The sequence below is a fragment of the Dama dama genome, chromosome 19 (genome assembly GCF_033118175.1).
Source record: "Dama dama isolate Ldn47 chromosome 19, ASM3311817v1, whole genome shotgun sequence".
Classification (NCBI taxonomy): domain Eukaryota; kingdom Metazoa; phylum Chordata; class Mammalia; order Artiodactyla; family Cervidae; genus Dama; species Dama dama.
This window is the reverse complement of record NC_083699.1, coordinates 80,612,307-80,631,747: the sequence shown is the minus strand read 5'-3', so window position 1 is coordinate 80,631,747 and position 19,441 is coordinate 80,612,307. Positions and strand designations below refer to the sequence as shown.

The 19,441-nt window shown below is 35.3% G+C and overlaps 1 protein-coding gene across 2 annotated transcripts in view; it reads right to left on the bottom strand.

Annotated features, from left to right (window-relative positions):
- The window catches only part of DNAJC13 (DnaJ heat shock protein family (Hsp40) member C13), a 155,238-nt gene that overhangs the window by 59,840 nt on the left and 75,957 nt on the right, over window positions 1–19,441 (bottom strand). For both annotated transcript variants that reach the window (XM_061167595.1, XM_061167594.1), the window contains 9 exons: window positions 17,249–17,331; window positions 15,717–15,870; window positions 13,840–13,943; window positions 13,594–13,753; window positions 12,279–12,341; window positions 11,419–11,520; window positions 7,843–7,947; window positions 3,493–3,695; window positions 2,319–2,403 (listed from right to left, as the gene is read on the bottom strand). In XM_061167595.1, the coding sequence (XP_061023578.1) occupies window positions 2,319–2,403; window positions 3,493–3,695; window positions 7,843–7,947; window positions 11,419–11,520; window positions 12,279–12,341; window positions 13,594–13,753; window positions 13,840–13,943; window positions 15,717–15,870; window positions 17,249–17,331 (1,059 nt within the window). The remainder of the gene's footprint in view (window positions 1–2,318; window positions 2,404–3,492; window positions 3,696–7,842; window positions 7,948–11,418; window positions 11,521–12,278; window positions 12,342–13,593; window positions 13,754–13,839; window positions 13,944–15,716; window positions 15,871–17,248; window positions 17,332–19,441) is intronic.

Here is a 19,441-nt window from a genome sequence, read left to right as displayed (position 1 = left end):
GATTATATACAGTAAAATAGTACTATGACGTATTTCACAAAAGAAAAACTGAGACACAATAACACAGGATTTTTCTTAGAGTTAATGGTGTTAAGATTCGATATCACTCTAACAAAAATATGGAAATTAACAGGCAACAACCTAGAATATCTGAAATAGTGACTATACCAGAAAACCTACGATATTCATTTGCTATATCCTAGACAATTCCAAAAATCGTGAAGCTTTATTAGATGGTAAAACTGGTTATTGCTCTTAAGGGCAAATGATGTACAGAAAACTGTACTGAGCAATGTAGACAGATAATGTTCCTGAAAAACACTACGGCTGCCTAACTATGCTTAGCAAGAATAATGTCTCCCAGAATACAGAAAATTAAGTGAAAACAAAAACAGCTTCTAAGAAACTTTTTTTTTTTTTAAACAGTATAAGAAAAATACAGGAGGCACAAACTGCTTAAAAGCAGCTAGGTTTATCAATAAATTTCTTCTGTCATTCTATTGATACTTGCTCAGATATTACCAAGAACTTTTGGTTAATTAAAATATATCTTTCCCTCAAAACTTCATGGTATGCTGACCACATCTCTTAAAATTTGTTTTTCAGTCAATCCTTCCTGGCCCAAAATCTTGTTTACATCTACTTCTTTCCTCTCAGTTATTAAGTACTGGAAAATGCTGGCCAGAGGCAGATGTTTTAGGCACGGTCCTTTATCTATATGAGGAGAGAGTCCAGGATGGAAAACAAACCCTTCTCCTTGTACCATGTCATATGTGCAGCTACAGAGACATCTAGGCTAGGGTGGTGGTAGCTGCAAGAAATAAATGCAGTGCTCTTCAGAAGAGTACACGGACACTGAAAAGCCGGCATGCTTAAATAACAGAAGTTGGGGAAGATTTTTTTAAAATATTACTCAGCCATTAAAAAGAATTCATTTGAATCAGTTCTAATGAGATGGATGAAACTGGAGCCCATTATACAGACTGAAGTAAGCCAGAAAGATAAAGACCAATACAGTATACTAATGCATATATATGTAATTTAGAAAGATGGTAATGATAACCCTATATGCAAAACAGAAAAAGAGACACAGATGTACAGAACAGACTTTTGGACTCTGTGGGAGAAGGCGAGGGTGGGATGTTTTGAGAGAATAGCATTGAAACATGTATATTATCTAGGGTGAAACAGATCACCAGCCCAGGTTGGATGCATGAGACAAGTGCTCGGGCCTAGTGCACTGGGAAGACCCAGAGGGATCGGGTGGAGAGAGAGGTGGGAGGGGGGATCGGGATGGGGAATACATGTAAATCCATGGCTGATTCATGTCAATGCATGGCAAAAACCACTACAATATTGTAAAGTAATTAGCCTCCAACTAATAAAAATAAATAGAAAAAAAAAAAGTTGATAGGGTCCTGTCACTGTCATATTCAGAAGCTTTTTTCATTACCAGTGACTTTCACAGGCACCTATGTATCTGTATGATACTGAGTAATTCTCCTCTCCCTTCTCACACCGAAGTACAACACAAACGGCACAAGTTACTGACATATTTTAAAGTCACAAAATGTGTGGTTAATATAAAAAATAAGATCTGACAATAGAATAATCAATAGATAGGGAAAACCATGACCTGAAATCTCAAGGACCTCACTTACTTAGGGCTCATCTAGAGTTTAGGCAGCATACTTTCCACAGAGTAGAATAACAATAAGTAATAAATAAAAGATACTTTAGTATATCCTACATAATTTCAACTCAACACTTTGGATCAGTTGAGATTCATGGAAGCATATAACTAAGAAGACTCAAAACGCTGACAAGACTGCGGCATCCATGAGGGGGGATCAGGATGGGGAACACATGTAAATCCATGGCTGATTCATGTCAATGTATGGCAAAAACCACTACAATATTGTAAAGTAATTAGCCTCCAACTAATAAAAATAAATGAAAAAATTAAAAAAAACAAAAAACCCAGCATGTCTACACCTGTGGCCTGCTGGTATGCTTCCCTAAAACAGTACCCCTAAAAACACCGTCATGCACCATAAATTTCAGCATATCACCTTTCAGTTATTATGTTGTTGTGATTTTTAAGAATGGATAATAAATAAAACATTTTGAGAATAATTCTGGAGCCTGGAGCCTTCCCAATTCTAGGCTCTTGGATGTACAGCCTTCCACGGTAATTCATGTTTTTTGAAAATGGAATAGACTACAATAAAACAAAGACCGGTGGTCACAATACAGTTAAATAAGGGAAAATGATTCTTAAAATATTACTCCTAGTTTATTACATAAAAGTAACTTACCTGAATTATATGGGGAAGGCAAGCATTGTCTGACAATAATCTTTTCACTCTGGGTAAAGGCCGAATGATGGCATTATCCTGATCCCTAGAAAAGTATTTTCTACAGTCAATATTTAATACATTTATTAAAATTTGTATGTTCAGAGCATGTGACATTCTACTAGGCATGAAGCATGTTACCTTATTTTTTTGTTAATGATGACTTACTTCTCATACAGCTGGGAACATGATTAGGTATTTTGGTTTAAATCTATTTGACTGCTTAATAGGATTTCATTTCCTTCCATAAGATTTCCTTGAAAAACAGTACCCTAGAACAGCCAGAGGCTCTTACTTACTATTTAACTGATTAAACTTGATGTTGTCCAAACACTGTCAGTGGATATTCCCCCCAAAGGGCATAGCAAACCTTTTCACATAAATTTAAATGTTAATTTAACTACTCTCAGTATTTTCCAGGTGAGGCCTTAATTTTTATGCTGCATTACTTCTAAATACTAAGTGTATGTTTTAAAGCCTGACCTGAATTCATATTTTAGAGAACTGGAATTATGAAAGCCTCAAGTGCTATAAGATCAACAACTAATCAGTAAATTCTATGACAAAATATCTTTATTACAGTAACAAAACGAGATGATATATATTCAACTTTTATAAATATTGAAAAGTTCTTTGCAAGGGTTACAATTATGACTATCACTGGATAAATAGTCTCACCTTCACTAGTCAAGTGGGGCAAGACATGGGCCTAGACTCAGGTTCTTAAACCAGGAGAGACTAACCTGACAGATCAGGAGCAGGCACTAGGCACTCACGACTATAAACTACAGTGTGTTTATTTCAAAATGTTCCTACCCCAATCACATGAATATGACAACTTGTACTGTTGATAGAGAACAGCTAGTAAACCTCAATTTTGCAAGATTATTTGAAGTTTCCCAGAGGAAGTTGCTTTTTAGCTACCCTATCAATAAAATTTGCAAATTATTTCATTATATCTTATTTCAAGAAGCTCCAAAATTCAAAAGAGCATTCCCTCAAAAAGCCACAAATGGAAAATCTTTGCTCTAAGTCACTAGAAAAATCCAATGCCTTAGAAAACATCCATAAAAATGAGGAAAACAAGATGTTTTAGAGTCCCTGTTAACCATGGAAATATTCAGTTACATTTTACCTGCTTGGAAAATATCCACACATTGTGATCAACATGTTCAATATCAGGGTAGCAAGGTCAGTTTCATTTAGTACAGCCTGTCCACTGGCTAACAGACACCACTTAAGCTGGGGTATTGCCTGAAGTGGTCGCCATCCATCCATGCCTTGAGCCCAGCATCTGGTTTTTGCATTTAACATTCCTTTGGTCCACAATTCCTGCATCTAAATGAATTAAAGGCATCATTATTACAAGCAGACCAAACAAAATGAAGTCTGTTAATGTTCCAAATAGAAAAAGGAGTACGTCAAGGCTGTATATTGTCACCCTGCTTATTTAACTTACATGCAGAGTACATCGTGAGAAATGCTGGGTTGGAAGAAGCACAAGCTGCAATCAAGATTGCCAGGAGAATTATCAATAACCTCAGATATGCAGATGACACCACCCTTATGGCAGAAAGTGAAGAGGAACTAAAGAGCCTCTTGATGAAAGTGAAAGTGGAGAGTGGTAAACTTGGCTTAAAGTTTAACATTCAGAAAACTAAGATCATGGCATCTGGTCCCATCACTTCATGGCAAATAGATGGGGAAACAGTGGCTGACTTTTATTTTTTTGGGCTCCAAAATCAGTGCAGATAATGACCGCAGCCATGAAATTAAAAGATGCTTACTCCTTGGAAGGAAAGTTATGACAAACCTAGACAGCACATTAAAAAGCAGAGATATTACTTTGTCTACAAAGGTCCGTCTAGTCAAGGCTATGGTTTTTCCAGTGGTCATGTATGGATGTGAGAGTTGGGCTACAAAGAAAGCTGAGCGTGGAAGAATTGATGCTTTTGAAGTGTGGTGCTGGAGAAGACTCTTGAGAGTCCCCTGGACTGTAAGGAGATCCAACCAGTCCATCCTAAAGGAGATCAGTCCTGGGTGTTCATTGGAAGGACTGATGCTGAAGCTGAAACTCCAATACTTTGGCCACCTCACGCAAAGAGTTGACTCACTGGAAAAGACCCTGATGCTGGGAGGGACTGGGGGCAGGAGAAGAAGGGGATGACAGAGGATGAGATGGCTGGATGGCACCACCGACTTGATGGACATGAGTCTGAGTAAACTCCGGGAGTTGGTGATGGACAGGGAGGCCTGGCGTGTTGCGATTGATGCGGTGGCAAAGAGTCGGACATGACTGAGCGACTGAACTGAACTGAATGTTTCCTATTTCACAAAAAATACAAAGCTATGAAATATATGTGCAAATTCAAGATCCTCTATGACCCACCTCCCAGAATATTGGAAATAAAAGCAAAACTAAACAAATGGGACCTAATGAAACTTAAAAGCTTTTGCACTACAAAGGAATCTATAAGTAAGGTGAAAAGACAGCCCTCAGATTGGGAGAAAATAATAGCAAATGAAGCAACAGACAAAGGATTAATCTCAAAAATATACAAGCAACTCTTGAAGCTCAATTCCAGAAAAATAAATGACCCAATCAAAAAATGGGCCAAAGAACTAAACAGACATTTCTCCAAAGAAGACATACAGATGGCTAACAAACACATGAAAAGATGCTCAACATCACTCATTATCAGAGAAATGCAAATCAAAACCTCAATGAGGTACCATTACACGCCAGTCAGGATGGCTGCTATCCAAAAGTCTACAAGCAATAAATGCTGGAGAGGGTGTGGAGAAAAGGGAACCCTCTTACACTGTTGGTGGGAATGCAAACTAGTACAGCCACTATGGAGAACAGTGTGGAGATTTCTTGAAAAACTGGAAATAGAACTGCCATATGACCCAGCAATCCCACTTCTGGGCATACACACTGAGGAAACCAGATCTGAAAGAGACACGTGCACCCCAATGTTCATCGCAGCACTATTTATAATAGCCAGGACATGGAAGCAACCTAGATGCCCATCAGCAGATGAATGGATAAGGAAGCTGTGGTACATATACACCATGGAATATTACTCAGCTGTTAAAAAGAATTCATTTGAACCAGTCCTAATGAGATGGATGAAGCTGGAGCCCCTTATACAGAGTGAAGTAAGCCAGAAAGATAAAGAACATTACAGCATACTAACACATATATATGGAATTTAGAAAGATGGTAACGATAACCCTATATGCAAAACAGAAAAAGAGACACAGAAATACAGAACAGACTTTTGAACTCTCTGGGAGAAGGCGAGGGTGGGATGTTTCGAGAGGAATCGGGTGGAGAGGGAGGTGGGAGGGGGGATTGGGATGGGGAAGACGTGTAAATCCATGGCTGATTCATATCAATGTATGACAAAACCCACTGAAATGTTATGAAGTAATTAGCCTCCAACTAATAAAAAAATTAAAAAAAAAAAAGAAATATATGTGCAAATTCACTATTAGGAAACACCAAATTTTGTTGGCAGGCCTCAAATTTGTTTAATATTAGAAAATAACCATTTAGTTGGCTAAACTGCAGAGCATTAGAAACATACAAAATAATAAAAACCATAGGCAGAGTATAAACAACCTAATTACAAATAAGCAGAAGACCTGGTCTTCTATAAAACTATCTTTGACTAAATGCCAACTTAGCCTGGAAGTCAAGAATGAGAGGGCAGGACTTCCCTGCAGGGCAGGTGGCCCAGTGGTAAAGAATCCTCCTGCCAATGCAGGGAACATGGGTTCGATCCCTAGTCCAGGAAAGTTTCACATGCCACAGGGTAACTAAGTCCATGTGCCGAAACTACTGAAGCCCACGTGCACTAAAAGCCTGCAGGTCACAATTACTGAGCCCAAGTACAGCAATTACTGAAGCCCACGCACGACAAGAGGAGCCACTGCACGGAGAAGCCCATGTACCACAACTAGAGAGCGGCCTCCACTTGCCACAGAGAAAGCCTGGCACAGAAACAAAGACCCGGAGCAGCAGCAAGAAAAAAAAGAGGGAGGGAAGGACCAAACATCACCAGACGTTCAGAGAGAAACTGCTCTTGGACTGCATATGCAATTTTCAGTGACTTTAAGACTGCATGTTAAAACTTACCTGTTCACACCATAAAAAAGCATTACCATTTAACATAATTATTAAGGTAGCTATTGTTATATAAAAGTCATTAAAAATCTGAGCACTACCTCAAAACTTTAATTTTTATTTTCTTAATACGTTTTTATTGAAGTATACTTGATTTGTAATGTTAATTTCTGCTATACAGCAAAGTACATTCTGTTATACATATATACTTTTCCATTACGGTTTGTCACAGGATCTTGAACATAGTTCCCTGTGCTATACAGTAGGACCTTGCTGTTTGTCCATTCTATTATATATATGCTACCTTGCATCTGCTAATTCCAAACTCCCAATCCATCCCTCCCCCACTTTTTTCCCTCCTTGGCAACCATAAGTCTCTGAGTCTGCTTAGGTTTCGTATATAAGTTCATTTCTGTCCTATTTAGATTCCACATGTAAGTGATATACAGTATCTCTTTCTGACATGTTTCACTCAGTATGATAATCTCTAGTTGCACCCATGTTCCTACAAATGGCATTATTTTATCCTTTTTTCTGGTTGAGTAGTATTCCATTGTATTTATGTACCATGTGTTACATGTGTTGTTCTTTATCCACCCATCTGTCAATGGACATTTAGGTTATTTTCATGTCTTGGTTACTGTGAATAGTGATGCTGTGAACATACAGGCGCACGTACCTTTTGAATTACAGTTTTGTTTGGATATATGCCCAGAAGTGAGATTGCCAGATCATATGGCAACTCTATTTTTAGTTTTTTGCGGAACCTCCACACTGTTTTTCACAGTGGCTGGACAAGTTTACATTCCCATCAACTATGTAGGAAGGGTTCCCTTTTCTCCACACCCTCTCCAGCATCTGTTATTTGTAGAGTTTTTAATGATGGTCATTCTGACTAATGTGAGGTGGTATCTCATTGAGTTTTGTTTCTATTTCCCTAATAATTATTAGCGAAGCCGTAACAACAGCTTTTAAAGTGTTTAAATGCATTTTGAGGGTGCATTCCTCTTGAAATACTTTTATTTATTGATTGATCGATCATGCCATAGCACAGGGGAACTTAAGTTCCCACACCAGGGATCAAACCTGGGCTCCCTATAGTGGAAGCACAGAATACTAATCACTGAACCACTATCGAAGTCCCCACAGCTTTTAAACACTAAGAACTGAAGACATGGTTGTGTGTGTTTGTGTGTCTAGATATGTGAGTCTTTCAAATGGAAATGAAGTCATTGGAACTGATGATAGTAAATTAAATCACAGATTTAAAATACTACACATCTCTATATGTGCTAAACAGGAGGACATTAAAAAGGCTAAGACTTCCATGAAAAGTTCCTCTCAAACACATACCTCATGAAATCCATATGGCCCACTCCTTTCTTTGTCTGCATTGCCAAAATACCATTCCTTTTCACTCTCTCTCTTCATATCTGGAGCAGCTTCAATCACATTGCTCTAAGTTTTAAAAGGATTTAGTTATTTTTCAAGGCAGAAGTCTAAGGGGACAGATATCATAAAAGGTTAAACAGTAGTAATTTCTTGAGTTTATATATCTTTAGAAATCCATCTAAAATTTAAATTACCTGATTTTAAGAGTGGAGAATTAAATACCTAATAGTACTAAAATGCTACTTTTTATTACACATTTGAAGTAAACAGTTTCCTAAATTCACTTGGCAATCTATGCTAAATTCAAAGACCAACTATATGCCTGATTAGTAAGTATTAGCTGCTCACTAGTGTCCGACTCTTTGCGAACCCATGGTTGTAGCCTACTAGCCTCCTCTGTCCATGGAATTCTCCAGACAAGAATATTAGAGTGGGTAGCCATTCCCTTCTCCAGGGGATCTTCCTGATCCAGGGATCAAACCTGGGTCTCCTGCTTTGCAGGCAGATTCTCTACCATCTGAGCCACCAAGGAAACCCAGTAATAAATTATCAGGACACTAAAATTTTAGTAGCAAATACTGTAAATAGCTATGTAATCAAACATGGGCCATTAACCAAAAACACAATGCTTAAAATATTAAAGTTCTTTTGAGGGGAAAAATTTACACCAACTGAAAATTTCAATAAACACCTGAGGTCAAAGAGTTAAACAGGAAGGTTTTCAGTTGTTTTAAATAGTTACTTTCAATCTACTACCCTCATGACAGATAATTCTTTCAATTTCATACATCATTGTTTATGAGAATCTAGGATAAAATTTTTATGTACTTAGTATATTTTATTAAAACATGATTTAAATACCCTCATTACTATCAGCTTTCAGTGAGACTCACACAGAGGTATAGGAAAGTAGTTAAGAATACAGACTCTGGCTTCTAACTCTGGCTCTGTCCATTATTAGGTGATCTTGGACAACCTACTTAGCCTCTCTGTTGTTCCTTTACCTCATATGTAAAATGGGAGGGCTGTCATGGGATTTAGAGAGTTATTACATTTTGTGTACCAGAACAGTACCTAGTACATTGAAATTCAAGTGTTATAATTACTATTACTTGTACCCAAAAATAGAAAATGCTGTTTTTGCTTTATTGACTATGCCAAAGCCTTTGACTATGTGGATCACAATAAACTGTGGAAACTTCTGAAAGAGATGGGAATACCAGACCACCTGACCTGCCTCTTGAGAAACCTGTATACAGGTCAGCAAGCAACAGTGAGAACTGGACATGGAACAACAGACTGGTTCCAAATCAGGAAAGGAGTACGTCAAGGCTGTATATTGTCACCCTGCTTATTTAACTTACATGCAGAGTACATCATGAGAAATGCTGGGCTGGAGGAAGCACAAGCTGGAATCAAGATTGCCGGGAGAAATATCAATAACCTCAGATATGCAGATGACACCACCCTTATGGCAGAAAGTGAAGAAGAACTAAAGGGCCTCTTCATGAAAGTGAAAGAGCAGAGTGAAAAGTTGGCTTAAAGCTCAACATTCAGAAAACTAAGATCATGGCACCCGGTCCCATCACCTCATGGGAAATAGATGGGGAAACAGTGGAAACAGTGGCTGACTTTATTTTGGGGGGCTCCAAAATCACTGCAGATGAGGACTGTAGCCATGAAATTAAAAGACGCTTACTCCTTAGAAAGGAAGTTATGACCAACCTAGATAGCATATTAAAAAGCAGAGACATTACTTTGTCTACAAAGGTCCGTCTAGTCAAGGCTATGGTTTTTCCAGTGGTCGTGTATGGATGTGAAAGTTGGACTATTAAGAAAGTTGAGCGCCGAAGAACTGATGCTTTTAGAGTGTGGTGTTGGAGAAGACTTTTGAGATTCCCTTGGACTGCAAGGAGATCCAACCAGCCCATCCTAAAGGAGATCAGTTCTGGGTGTTCATTGGAAGGACTGATGCTGAAGCTGAAACTCCAATACTTTGGCCACCTGATGGGAAGAGCTGACTCACTGGAAAAGACCCTGATGCTAGGAAAGATTGAGGGCAGGTGGAGAAGGGGATGACAAGAGGATTAGATGGTTGGATGGCATCACCAACTCAATGGACATGGGTTTGGGTGGACTCTGGGAGTTGGTGATGGACAGGGAGGCCTGGCGTGCTGCAGTTCATGGGGTTGCAGAGAGTTGGACACGACTGAGCGACTGAACTGAATATTGAAATAGCACTTTTCTACACAATTCTACCCACCTCCTCAAACAAGAAGATTAAACAAAAATTTAACATTAACATTAAAAGTATCACCAATGAGATAAGTATAGATCCTTTCTCTAAGTTAGGTATCAGAAGAAGTCTTTCAGTTAAACTGTAGTTTTGATGATATAGAGTTCTGTTATTTTTCTGATGACTAATCATCAGACAATGGTATTGAGTAACAGTTATATAATCATGGGTAATTACAACTGCAAGCCATAATGGAAACATGATTAACCTAACAATATAAAATAATTACATACAATTTGGGGGGGGGTTCAAGCAGAGTGATATGGTAAGTAAAAGTGCATACATGCATATGTTTTCATCTGCTCAGCCAGTTTATGTCTTTGGCTTGGTGCATTTAATCCATTTATATTGAAGGTAATTATCAGTATGTATGATCCTATTATTTTCTTAGTTGTTTTGGGTTTATTTTCTGTAGGTAGGTCTTTTCCTTTTCTGGTTTCCTGCCTAGAGAAGTTTCTTTAGCATTTGTTGTAAAGCTGAATTCTCTTAAATTTTGGCTTCTCTAGAAAGCTTCTGATTCATCAGATCTGAAGGAGAGTCTTGCTGGGGAGAATATTCCACCCAAAAATGTTGCAGATTCTTCCTTTCCGTCACTTTAAATATATTATGCCATTCCCTTCTGGCTTGAAGAGTTTCTGCTGAGAAATCAGCTGATAGCCTAATGGGAGTTGTCTTGCATGTTTTCATTTTTCCCTTGTTGCTTTTAATATTTTACCTTTATCTTTAATTTTTGTTAGTTTGGTTACTATGTGTCTCATATGTTCCTCCTTGGGTTTATCCTGCCTGGGACTCTGTGCCTCCTGGACTTGGTTAACTATTTCTCTTCCCACGTTAGGGTAAGCCTAAGTTGCTCAGTCATATCTGACTCTTCGTGACCCCATGGACTATAGCCCACCAGGCGACTCTGTCCATGGAATTCTCCCGGCAAGAATACTTGAGTTGCTTGCCATTCCCTTCTCCAGGGACCAAACCCAGGTCTCCCATATTGCAGGTGGATTCTTTACCCTCTGAGTTACCAAGGAAGCCCTCAGGTTAGGGAAGTTTTCAGCTATTATCTTTTCAAATGTTTTCTCAGGTCCTTTTCCTCTCTCTCTCTTCTCCTTCTGGGACCCCTATAATGTGAATGCAAGTACTGGTTTAATGTTGTCCCAGACACTTTTGATCTGAGGTCATGATTCTTTTGACCCTAAATTCATATTCAAAGAAGGTTAAACTTATGAAATCTAGATAAGCATGCATACCTGCAGTGGTACTGTAGCTCGGCTTACATGGAGGTGTGCAAGGGTAAGCAAATCCACAAGGATTCTAATTCCATTTGAATCCATCAGGTCCTTAACATTTTTCTGAAACACAGAAACATGTTTACACAATTTAAAATCTTTCTCTCCAACAGATATGACTACCTAAAAGGTTCTCAAAGAAGAAAACCTTTTATGTGGAATATATCAAGTATATATGTGGAATATGTGGAACCTCTTTGGAAAAACTAACATGTAAATGATATTACTTAGTATTTTCAGAATTTTGTGTTCAAGGAGTATCAATTTAGATAAAAGTTAAAAAGGCAAAACAATATTACAGAGAGTTCACATAAAGAATTTTTACTTAAATATGTTCTGAAAAAACAAATTAAAGACTGGGTGGAATAAACTCTGGTTCTATAGTTATCCTCCATCTTTCCAGTATTTTTTTTTGTTAATAAATAGATTATTCTAGAAGTAGAATCTAGTATATTAAAAAATTTTAATTCCAGTTTGTTTTTGTCAGCAAGATAAAAACTGGTAATTTCTTAGAAGTTAAGAAGAGATTACAATTGAAATTAAATTTTCATAGGACTTATTTTATTTCATTTAAAAAAATCTGCATTATTTACTAAAAATGAGAATGAAATTAAGAAAGTCATTTTAAACAAAAAAGAACGAACATTTGGCAAGAACTTTTCCCTTCAACAGTTGAGTGCACACAGAGTTTCCTGATCTAAAAAGAGAAAATGAGACAAGAACCATGTCTTGATAATTAATCCCAACTATAATCATTTATCTTCTTTACATATGTGTGACTTAACTTGGAAACAGCAGCATATTTATGCAAAATTCTGTACCTTATTAAGGATCAACTTGTTAAGGAAGAGGATCAACCTATCCCGTTCAAGTTTATCTGTACACTATTGAAATAAATGAGAATTTAGTCAGAAGTGAATAAATACAAACACAGATTAAGACATTATCATCACTGGACAAAGCCAACCAACAGCCAAGAAGAAATAATGTCATCCTGTAAACAAAGAATATCAGAGAAGACTGTCAATAATTCCAATTCCTCAATGTCTTACATTTTTTGTAACTTTATAAAACATGTCTAATTTCTCTAGAAAGGCAGATACTTTAAGTCATAAACAGATTAATACATAGCCTTTAAGAATGCATATTAAAAACTGAAGTAAATGAAAAAATTGGCCCTTGATTTTTACTTGATACTCTCAAGTAAAAATTCTAAAGAATTGATTAGTGATATCTCACATAAATCACATAATCATGAACACAATAAGGAAAAATTTATCTGCCTAAAACACAAATGCTACGTCACAAGTACTCAGGGTCACTGGAATAAAAGTGAATTAGAATTCAATTGTGAAATTTGGTGTAACAGCAAAATAAAGAATTTTCATCTGGCTATTTCCTGGGTCTGTTCTCTGAACTTATTAGAACCAGTTTTCTATCCCACAAAGCATGGCTGAGAGTTAAGGCAATTATGGCAAGCACCGATGACCATTTTAAAAACTGGTGAAATGGTTCGAAGGCTGAAACACTGAAATTTAAATTGTTAAAAGGAATGTAAACACAAATGAAAGAATAAGATGTATAAACTATAAGAGGTAAGTAATGCTCAAATTTGAGCTGTATAATGGATGAATAGGTCAGTTTGTTCTTATCTCACCTTGCTCAAATGTTAAACAAACTTTATTAAATTATAATTAAAAAAAAAAAACACTCCAAAACTATGCTAACTCAAGGTTCCCTTTCTAAAAGTCTTACTATTTTCACACTTTGAAGCTTAGTATGCTAGCATCATTTAAGATTCTTCCAAAATGTCCATTTCAAAAGAATATTCAACTCTAAAAGTCACTATTTCTTTTATACACCTGTCCAGTTCATCTATACTTAAAGATTGGCAAATAGGTCACTAAAGGTCACAAGCAGCAACTAAAAAAAGTAAACTGAGATGGGCAAATGGTAACCCGTTAGTTATTTTCCTGTTTTCCTAACTTATATTTAAATAAGTATAATGTAAACAACAGAAAAACTCAGGTAGAAAGTTCTAGCAGCAACATGATCAAATAGAACTTTAGCTCTGAAAATTTAACATATACTCCAATGACATTATCAAATAGCAGTTTCTTTTAATGACATCCTTACCCTTTCTAACATTCCAATGATATATCTTGTATCTGTAAAAGGTCCTATTTCTTCATGACATCTGCCATAAACAATAGCAAGGGCTTGTAAACATAAACACTTCATGTTTACTTTTGGGGTGAGCAGGAAACGGTGATAAAGTTCATTGAAAAATTCATACCTAGATTAAAAAAAAAAATTCACAATCAAATTAACCATGAGACTAACAGTGAAAACAAATATAACAAGATATGAAGAGTAACTTACGATCGCTTAATTGATCCACTGTCTTCATTCTCATCTTCCTCCAATAGTAATCTCAGGTAATAATCACCTATTTTGATCTCCTCTGCCAAGCACTCATATTTAACCTTTATTAATAAAAGCAAATTACATTATTATAGTTTACATTTTCGGCAGTTTTCACACAATCATTTCTTAAAATTCTTCCTATTCAGAGCTTTCTTCTTTCTTGATGAGATAGTCTTTAACAAAAAAAATCATCATTTCTTAAAACATCTGGTAATTAATTATAATTAATATGACTTAATAGTTCAGTTAAATATTGAGAGTCAGAATCCCACACTAGTTTTATGAATGCAAAGCTTTCAAATAAAAGCTGTCACAGGACTATATAGTGTCTAAGAAAATTTAAGGGAAGAGAATACCAAAATACCATACAGAGACAATCTGGCTACAACTAAGCAAAAAGTAAATGATCACACACCATACACAGTCTGCCAAACTCACACATGGTACTTAGGGCCTTCCTTGATCCCCCAACTATATTTTATGACTTTTTTTATAGTATTCATTTTTATATAGTATTCATTCTCCATATGCCCAGGTTACACATTGGAATTAATATGTGAGGGACTAGCCTAAGATCTGGAACTGGGGTTTGTCTCAAGCAAAGATTTGCGAACAACTGTAAAAATGAATTTCTTGACCAGATTATCAAAATTCTTTTACCAAAGCCTAAAATGACTATTTTCCAAAATTATAAACTATACAATATAAAATATATATGTATATCCATTTCATTTTTTCCCATAAATTCTGAGTTTCAATTTGTTCAATTCCATTTATTAAGATGCTATTCCCATCTCTCTTAAGAATTTCCCACAGTTTTTTGTGATCCACAGAGTCAAAGGCTTTGGTGTAGTCAATAAAGCAAAAGTAGATGTTTTTCTGGTACTCTCTTGCTTTTTTGATGATCCAACAGATGTTGGCAATTTGATCTCTGGTTCCTCTGCCTTTTCTTAGCCCAGCTTGAACATCTGGAATTTCACAGTTCATATACTGTTGAAGCCTGGTTTGGAGAATTTTGAGCATTACTTTGCTGAAATAATTACTTTCTCCATCAGTAAGTAACAACAACAAAAAAGCCCCATGAGGATGGATGAGAGCACTGAGTCAATAAATATAAATGAAAAAGAAGACCAAGAACTGATCCTTCAGGGCCAACCAACATTTAGCAGTTGAACAGTAAGGAAAAGTGAGCAAAGGAGGCAGAATGGACAGTGAAGGAGAAAATCCCCAAGAACATAGATTCCCAAAACCAAAGTAAAGAAAGGTTTTTCAAAGGGGAGGCAATAAGCAATAACAAATTATCAGTAAGTTTACGAAATGCAGTTGGGTTAAAGAGCAAAGTCAGCAGAGTCATGAACATGATCAAATTTACAGCTATAATAAAAATTTAGACACATAAGACAATATTCCACCATGTTTCTTGTTATTTTGTCATTATTCACATCACTATTTTAACAGAGCAGCAAAAAAAAGGCCACATTCAGAATTAAAATAACACAAAAAGTCTATTGAACAAAGTACAAGAAATAAGAGGAACAGACTATGTTTCAGCAAAGACTCTAAAGGGAAAGAAAATGAGCACAGAACAGATCTAGAATGCATAGGATCAAATTTATTAAAACTCCTACATGATTTTCAGGTACAAAACTCAGGTACTTAACAAAATTAATTTTTCATTTGTCTCAGGCAAAGTGAAAGTTTTCCAATATTTCCTGTATAAAATTATAAGTGAAAGGGAGAGATATACATTAACCAATTACAAATTAAAAAAAAAGCATAACTCCAAACTAATACTTTAAAAAAATAAATACATTACAAAAATTAAAATTTACCTCAAATTCATGGTGGTTCCAGGAGATAACATTAGCACTACCAAGCTCTCTATCAATATTAAATGCTCTCATTTCAGATTCAAGACTATCTCTCAATTCTTCTCGTGTTTTGAAATTCCAAATTAAGTTTGACCTGGCATGGTCCTGACCAAACCTAGATATACATGTAATCAGAAAATAGTGGAAAGCAATAATTTTAAAAATCTACAAATATCCCTAACAATAACTTATAATAAGCAACAGGAGAATTAATAAATATTAGCAAACATAAATAAAGAAAATAAAATCTCTGTAAAGTTAGTATAGTAAAATATTAATAGTAAAATTTCAGACACAGATACACAGGTAAAATTCTTTTACCATTTCTGAACATTTGAAAGTTTTCATTATAAAATGGGGAAGGGGAAAAAATGAAGCCAAACCATAAAACAAATCTGTAAGGATTTTAAAACAAGGAACTGATACTACAATTTTAATATTTATTGCTAATATAAATTAAGAAAAGAATTATAAATAGATATGACACTACAAGTTGGGGATAAGAATTTCTGGATAATTGAGTGTGGAAGTGTGTGGGATGAGCAACATTCCAGATTAGAACCGTACAAACTATCCAAGAAAAAATACTACTAAACTGCCAACCTCTGATGATATTTTCAAAATACCTTTCTCTTATTCCTGCAATTATTTAACTATCATAATAAATTTGAATTCAAGTCTGAACTATGGGTGGGTTGCCTTCCTACCATTCATTTTTAACCTGCAATCCTCCTAAAAAGTCTGATACCAGAATTTCAAGGGAATTCTAGGGAGGACAACACACCTGAGAAATTCCAGAAGAAAACCAAGGACTATTCTTAAGCCTGTATTATAAACATACTACACTCATAAAGTACTGTGGGAAGATTCTAAAGCACTTATTTTCCACTATATAATCAATAGCAGCTTCCAGACTGAGTACTGTGAATTATCTCAAAAAAGTTTTTGCAAACTCCCGTCAAATGTTTCAAAGTCCTTCAATGTGGTATAACTGTGAGTGTGAGGGTGTTAAGATGGAGGGCGCTGGGAGGTGGTGGGATGAAACAGTAGATGGGGAGGAGAGGCTACGATATTAGAGAGGCTGGAAAAGTATACGAGGTCAGCTCACTGGATGTCCATTTCCCACAAGTCTCCTTATGTTTTTATCATCCAGCTCTTTTAAGACTGTATTTCCAAGGAGGCTTAAAGAAGTTACAGTTATATCTAAGCCATAATAAAGTGTTTTAAAGTAACCATCTCTAAGCCTTAATAATTCTAAAAGTTCTTTTGGGCCGTCAGACTACCAACACTCTATAAAAAGTCTTAATTTTATGAAAGCATCACTAATCACACCAACCTTTCTTTTTTAATCATACCAATCTTAACAGCTCTAATTCTTGACCCTGATAGCATAAAGCACTGCATCCAGGCAAAAACAAACAAACAAAAACTGTCATGATTTTTCTAAGAGCAATGCTACATTTAATTAACTGGAAAAGAGGCCTAAAGTTTACCTATAATAGAAGAGATCCCAGTTTGCTTCTATTTTTATTCTCTGTCTTCTCTTTCGAAGAACTACTGGCTTTTGATTTATATTCTGGAAAAGAAAAAAATGTCATAGTGATCAATCTGGAACTATTAAATAAGCTCAGTGAGAATATCATTATTTTGTAAGTGATGAGAAACATTTCCATTATCAAATTTGACAGAGACAAAATTAACGAGACAGAATCTATAAAATGTAGTATAGAATATGAGATTATATCACAATGTATTTATAATACTTTGTCAGCATATATCACTATAGTGTTGCTGAAATAGTTTCCATGTAGCCTGAAGTTATTTTTTCAAATCCAAATTTTGTTAATAACAGTCAAAAACAGGTGATTTATTTTAAACATTTACGTGCAGTTGATATAAAAATCATATCACAGCAAAACAATAAACACAAAAGATTAGAGGTTACTAAATTGCTACCAAAGCCAAGAGGAACAAGTATAAATTGAAATAGCTGATGGATAAAAACTAAATAGCTATATTCATACACATGTGAAGTACAACTTGAATTTAATTTACTAAACAAAGAATATCAAAGACAACTTCACATACCAGGCAGTTTAGTGCATTTCACACTTGTAGCAGGGACTTAAACTCACCATATTGTTTCTGTCCTGAATTTAATAGTTAAAAGGGGGGAAATTTTTTTAAAATAAAAATGAATGAGCCTTTATCTCTACACTATCTCTATTACACATATTCTGCAAGGATGCCATCATTATAAATTATCTTTAAGACTAAAGGACCACCTAGTTCTCTAAAGTCTATGAACCAAATTTTAGGCAGTCATAAATGTATCTGAGAATTCAAAGAAAGTTATGGTCCTATTTCACAGAAAGGCACATAACATAAGGTTTATAACTGGAGGAGAAGATTTCAAAGATTTCTTGGAAGTCTGAAGGTTAAGAATCTTTGTTCCAAGTAAAATATGTAGATATTTCAATCATGAAATACTAATCGTCAATGTGACAAAAGCTAAAAGTAGAAAGTAGCATAGATTAAAACACGAAAGTTAGGAACTTCATTAAAAGAAGTGGCAAACCATATAAAATAAACCATCAAAACAGAGTAGATATCACAGAAAGAATAAAGGCAAAGTAGTAAATTTTAAAAAGTAAATGCTGTTTGAAATATAAAACATACTGACTAAAGAAATACTCCCTACAAATTTTAATTCTATGCATTATCATGAAAACTAATGTTAGGTGACTTGAATAAAGTATATAAATAGCTCAAAATTTTAGTTTTAATGACAAACCTTTCCTTAAAACCTCTAATTAAGTAATACTATCTTCAATTTCCCCTGCCCTCAGGAGAAAAAGCTGGGAGTCTAGAGTTATAAAAATGTAAACACGATGCAGAAAAAGGACAACCAGTTTGTCATAAACTAAGCTGACTGATTTAGAGACAGGTTAAAAGCTCTAACTGGCTAAACAAACCCCTAAACTGTAAACAAATTTACATAATATAAACAAGAAAAAAATAATTCTATACATTAGCCAAAGGTTATTATTAACCCAACACAGAACATCAGCCACAAATGGAACTGACTTCCTAAACATTCTGATTACGTAAGAAATGCAGGTTATTTTAAGACTAAACAGTTAATCTGGACAATGATTAATTTCCAGACTTTAGTTGAAGCTCATTAATTAGATATTTGGATATTAATATTTCCATGAATAAAGTAGTCACAAAGATTATTCACTGTTTCATAAAGAAATTAATGTTGAAAACAGTACTCTGGCAGAAATAATTAGTTTACTACCACAATAATTTATTGACTAGCATATTAATATTTGGTGTCATTATTTGCTTAGCACTTTAGATAATACCTAATGTAAATGAAACCAACTAACTGAAAAAACATTACTGAAAATAAAAATATTTCTTTTCCATCTGAATTGTTATCTTTAAATAATAGATGCCATCCACATTTCTAGCTAAAATAGCTTTGCGTTCAATTTTATACTGGATAAATGTTATGTATGAAATCTGATGCAAAAACTTATTTTCTGTATAATTACACCCAACAGCTTGAAACAGCTATTATTTCAGCAATGGGTTTAACTACCTGAACCCAGAAGCTTGCTATTTTTAATAACTGTGAAAATCATTCATATCTAAAGCCTTTCAATTTTCAAATGCTA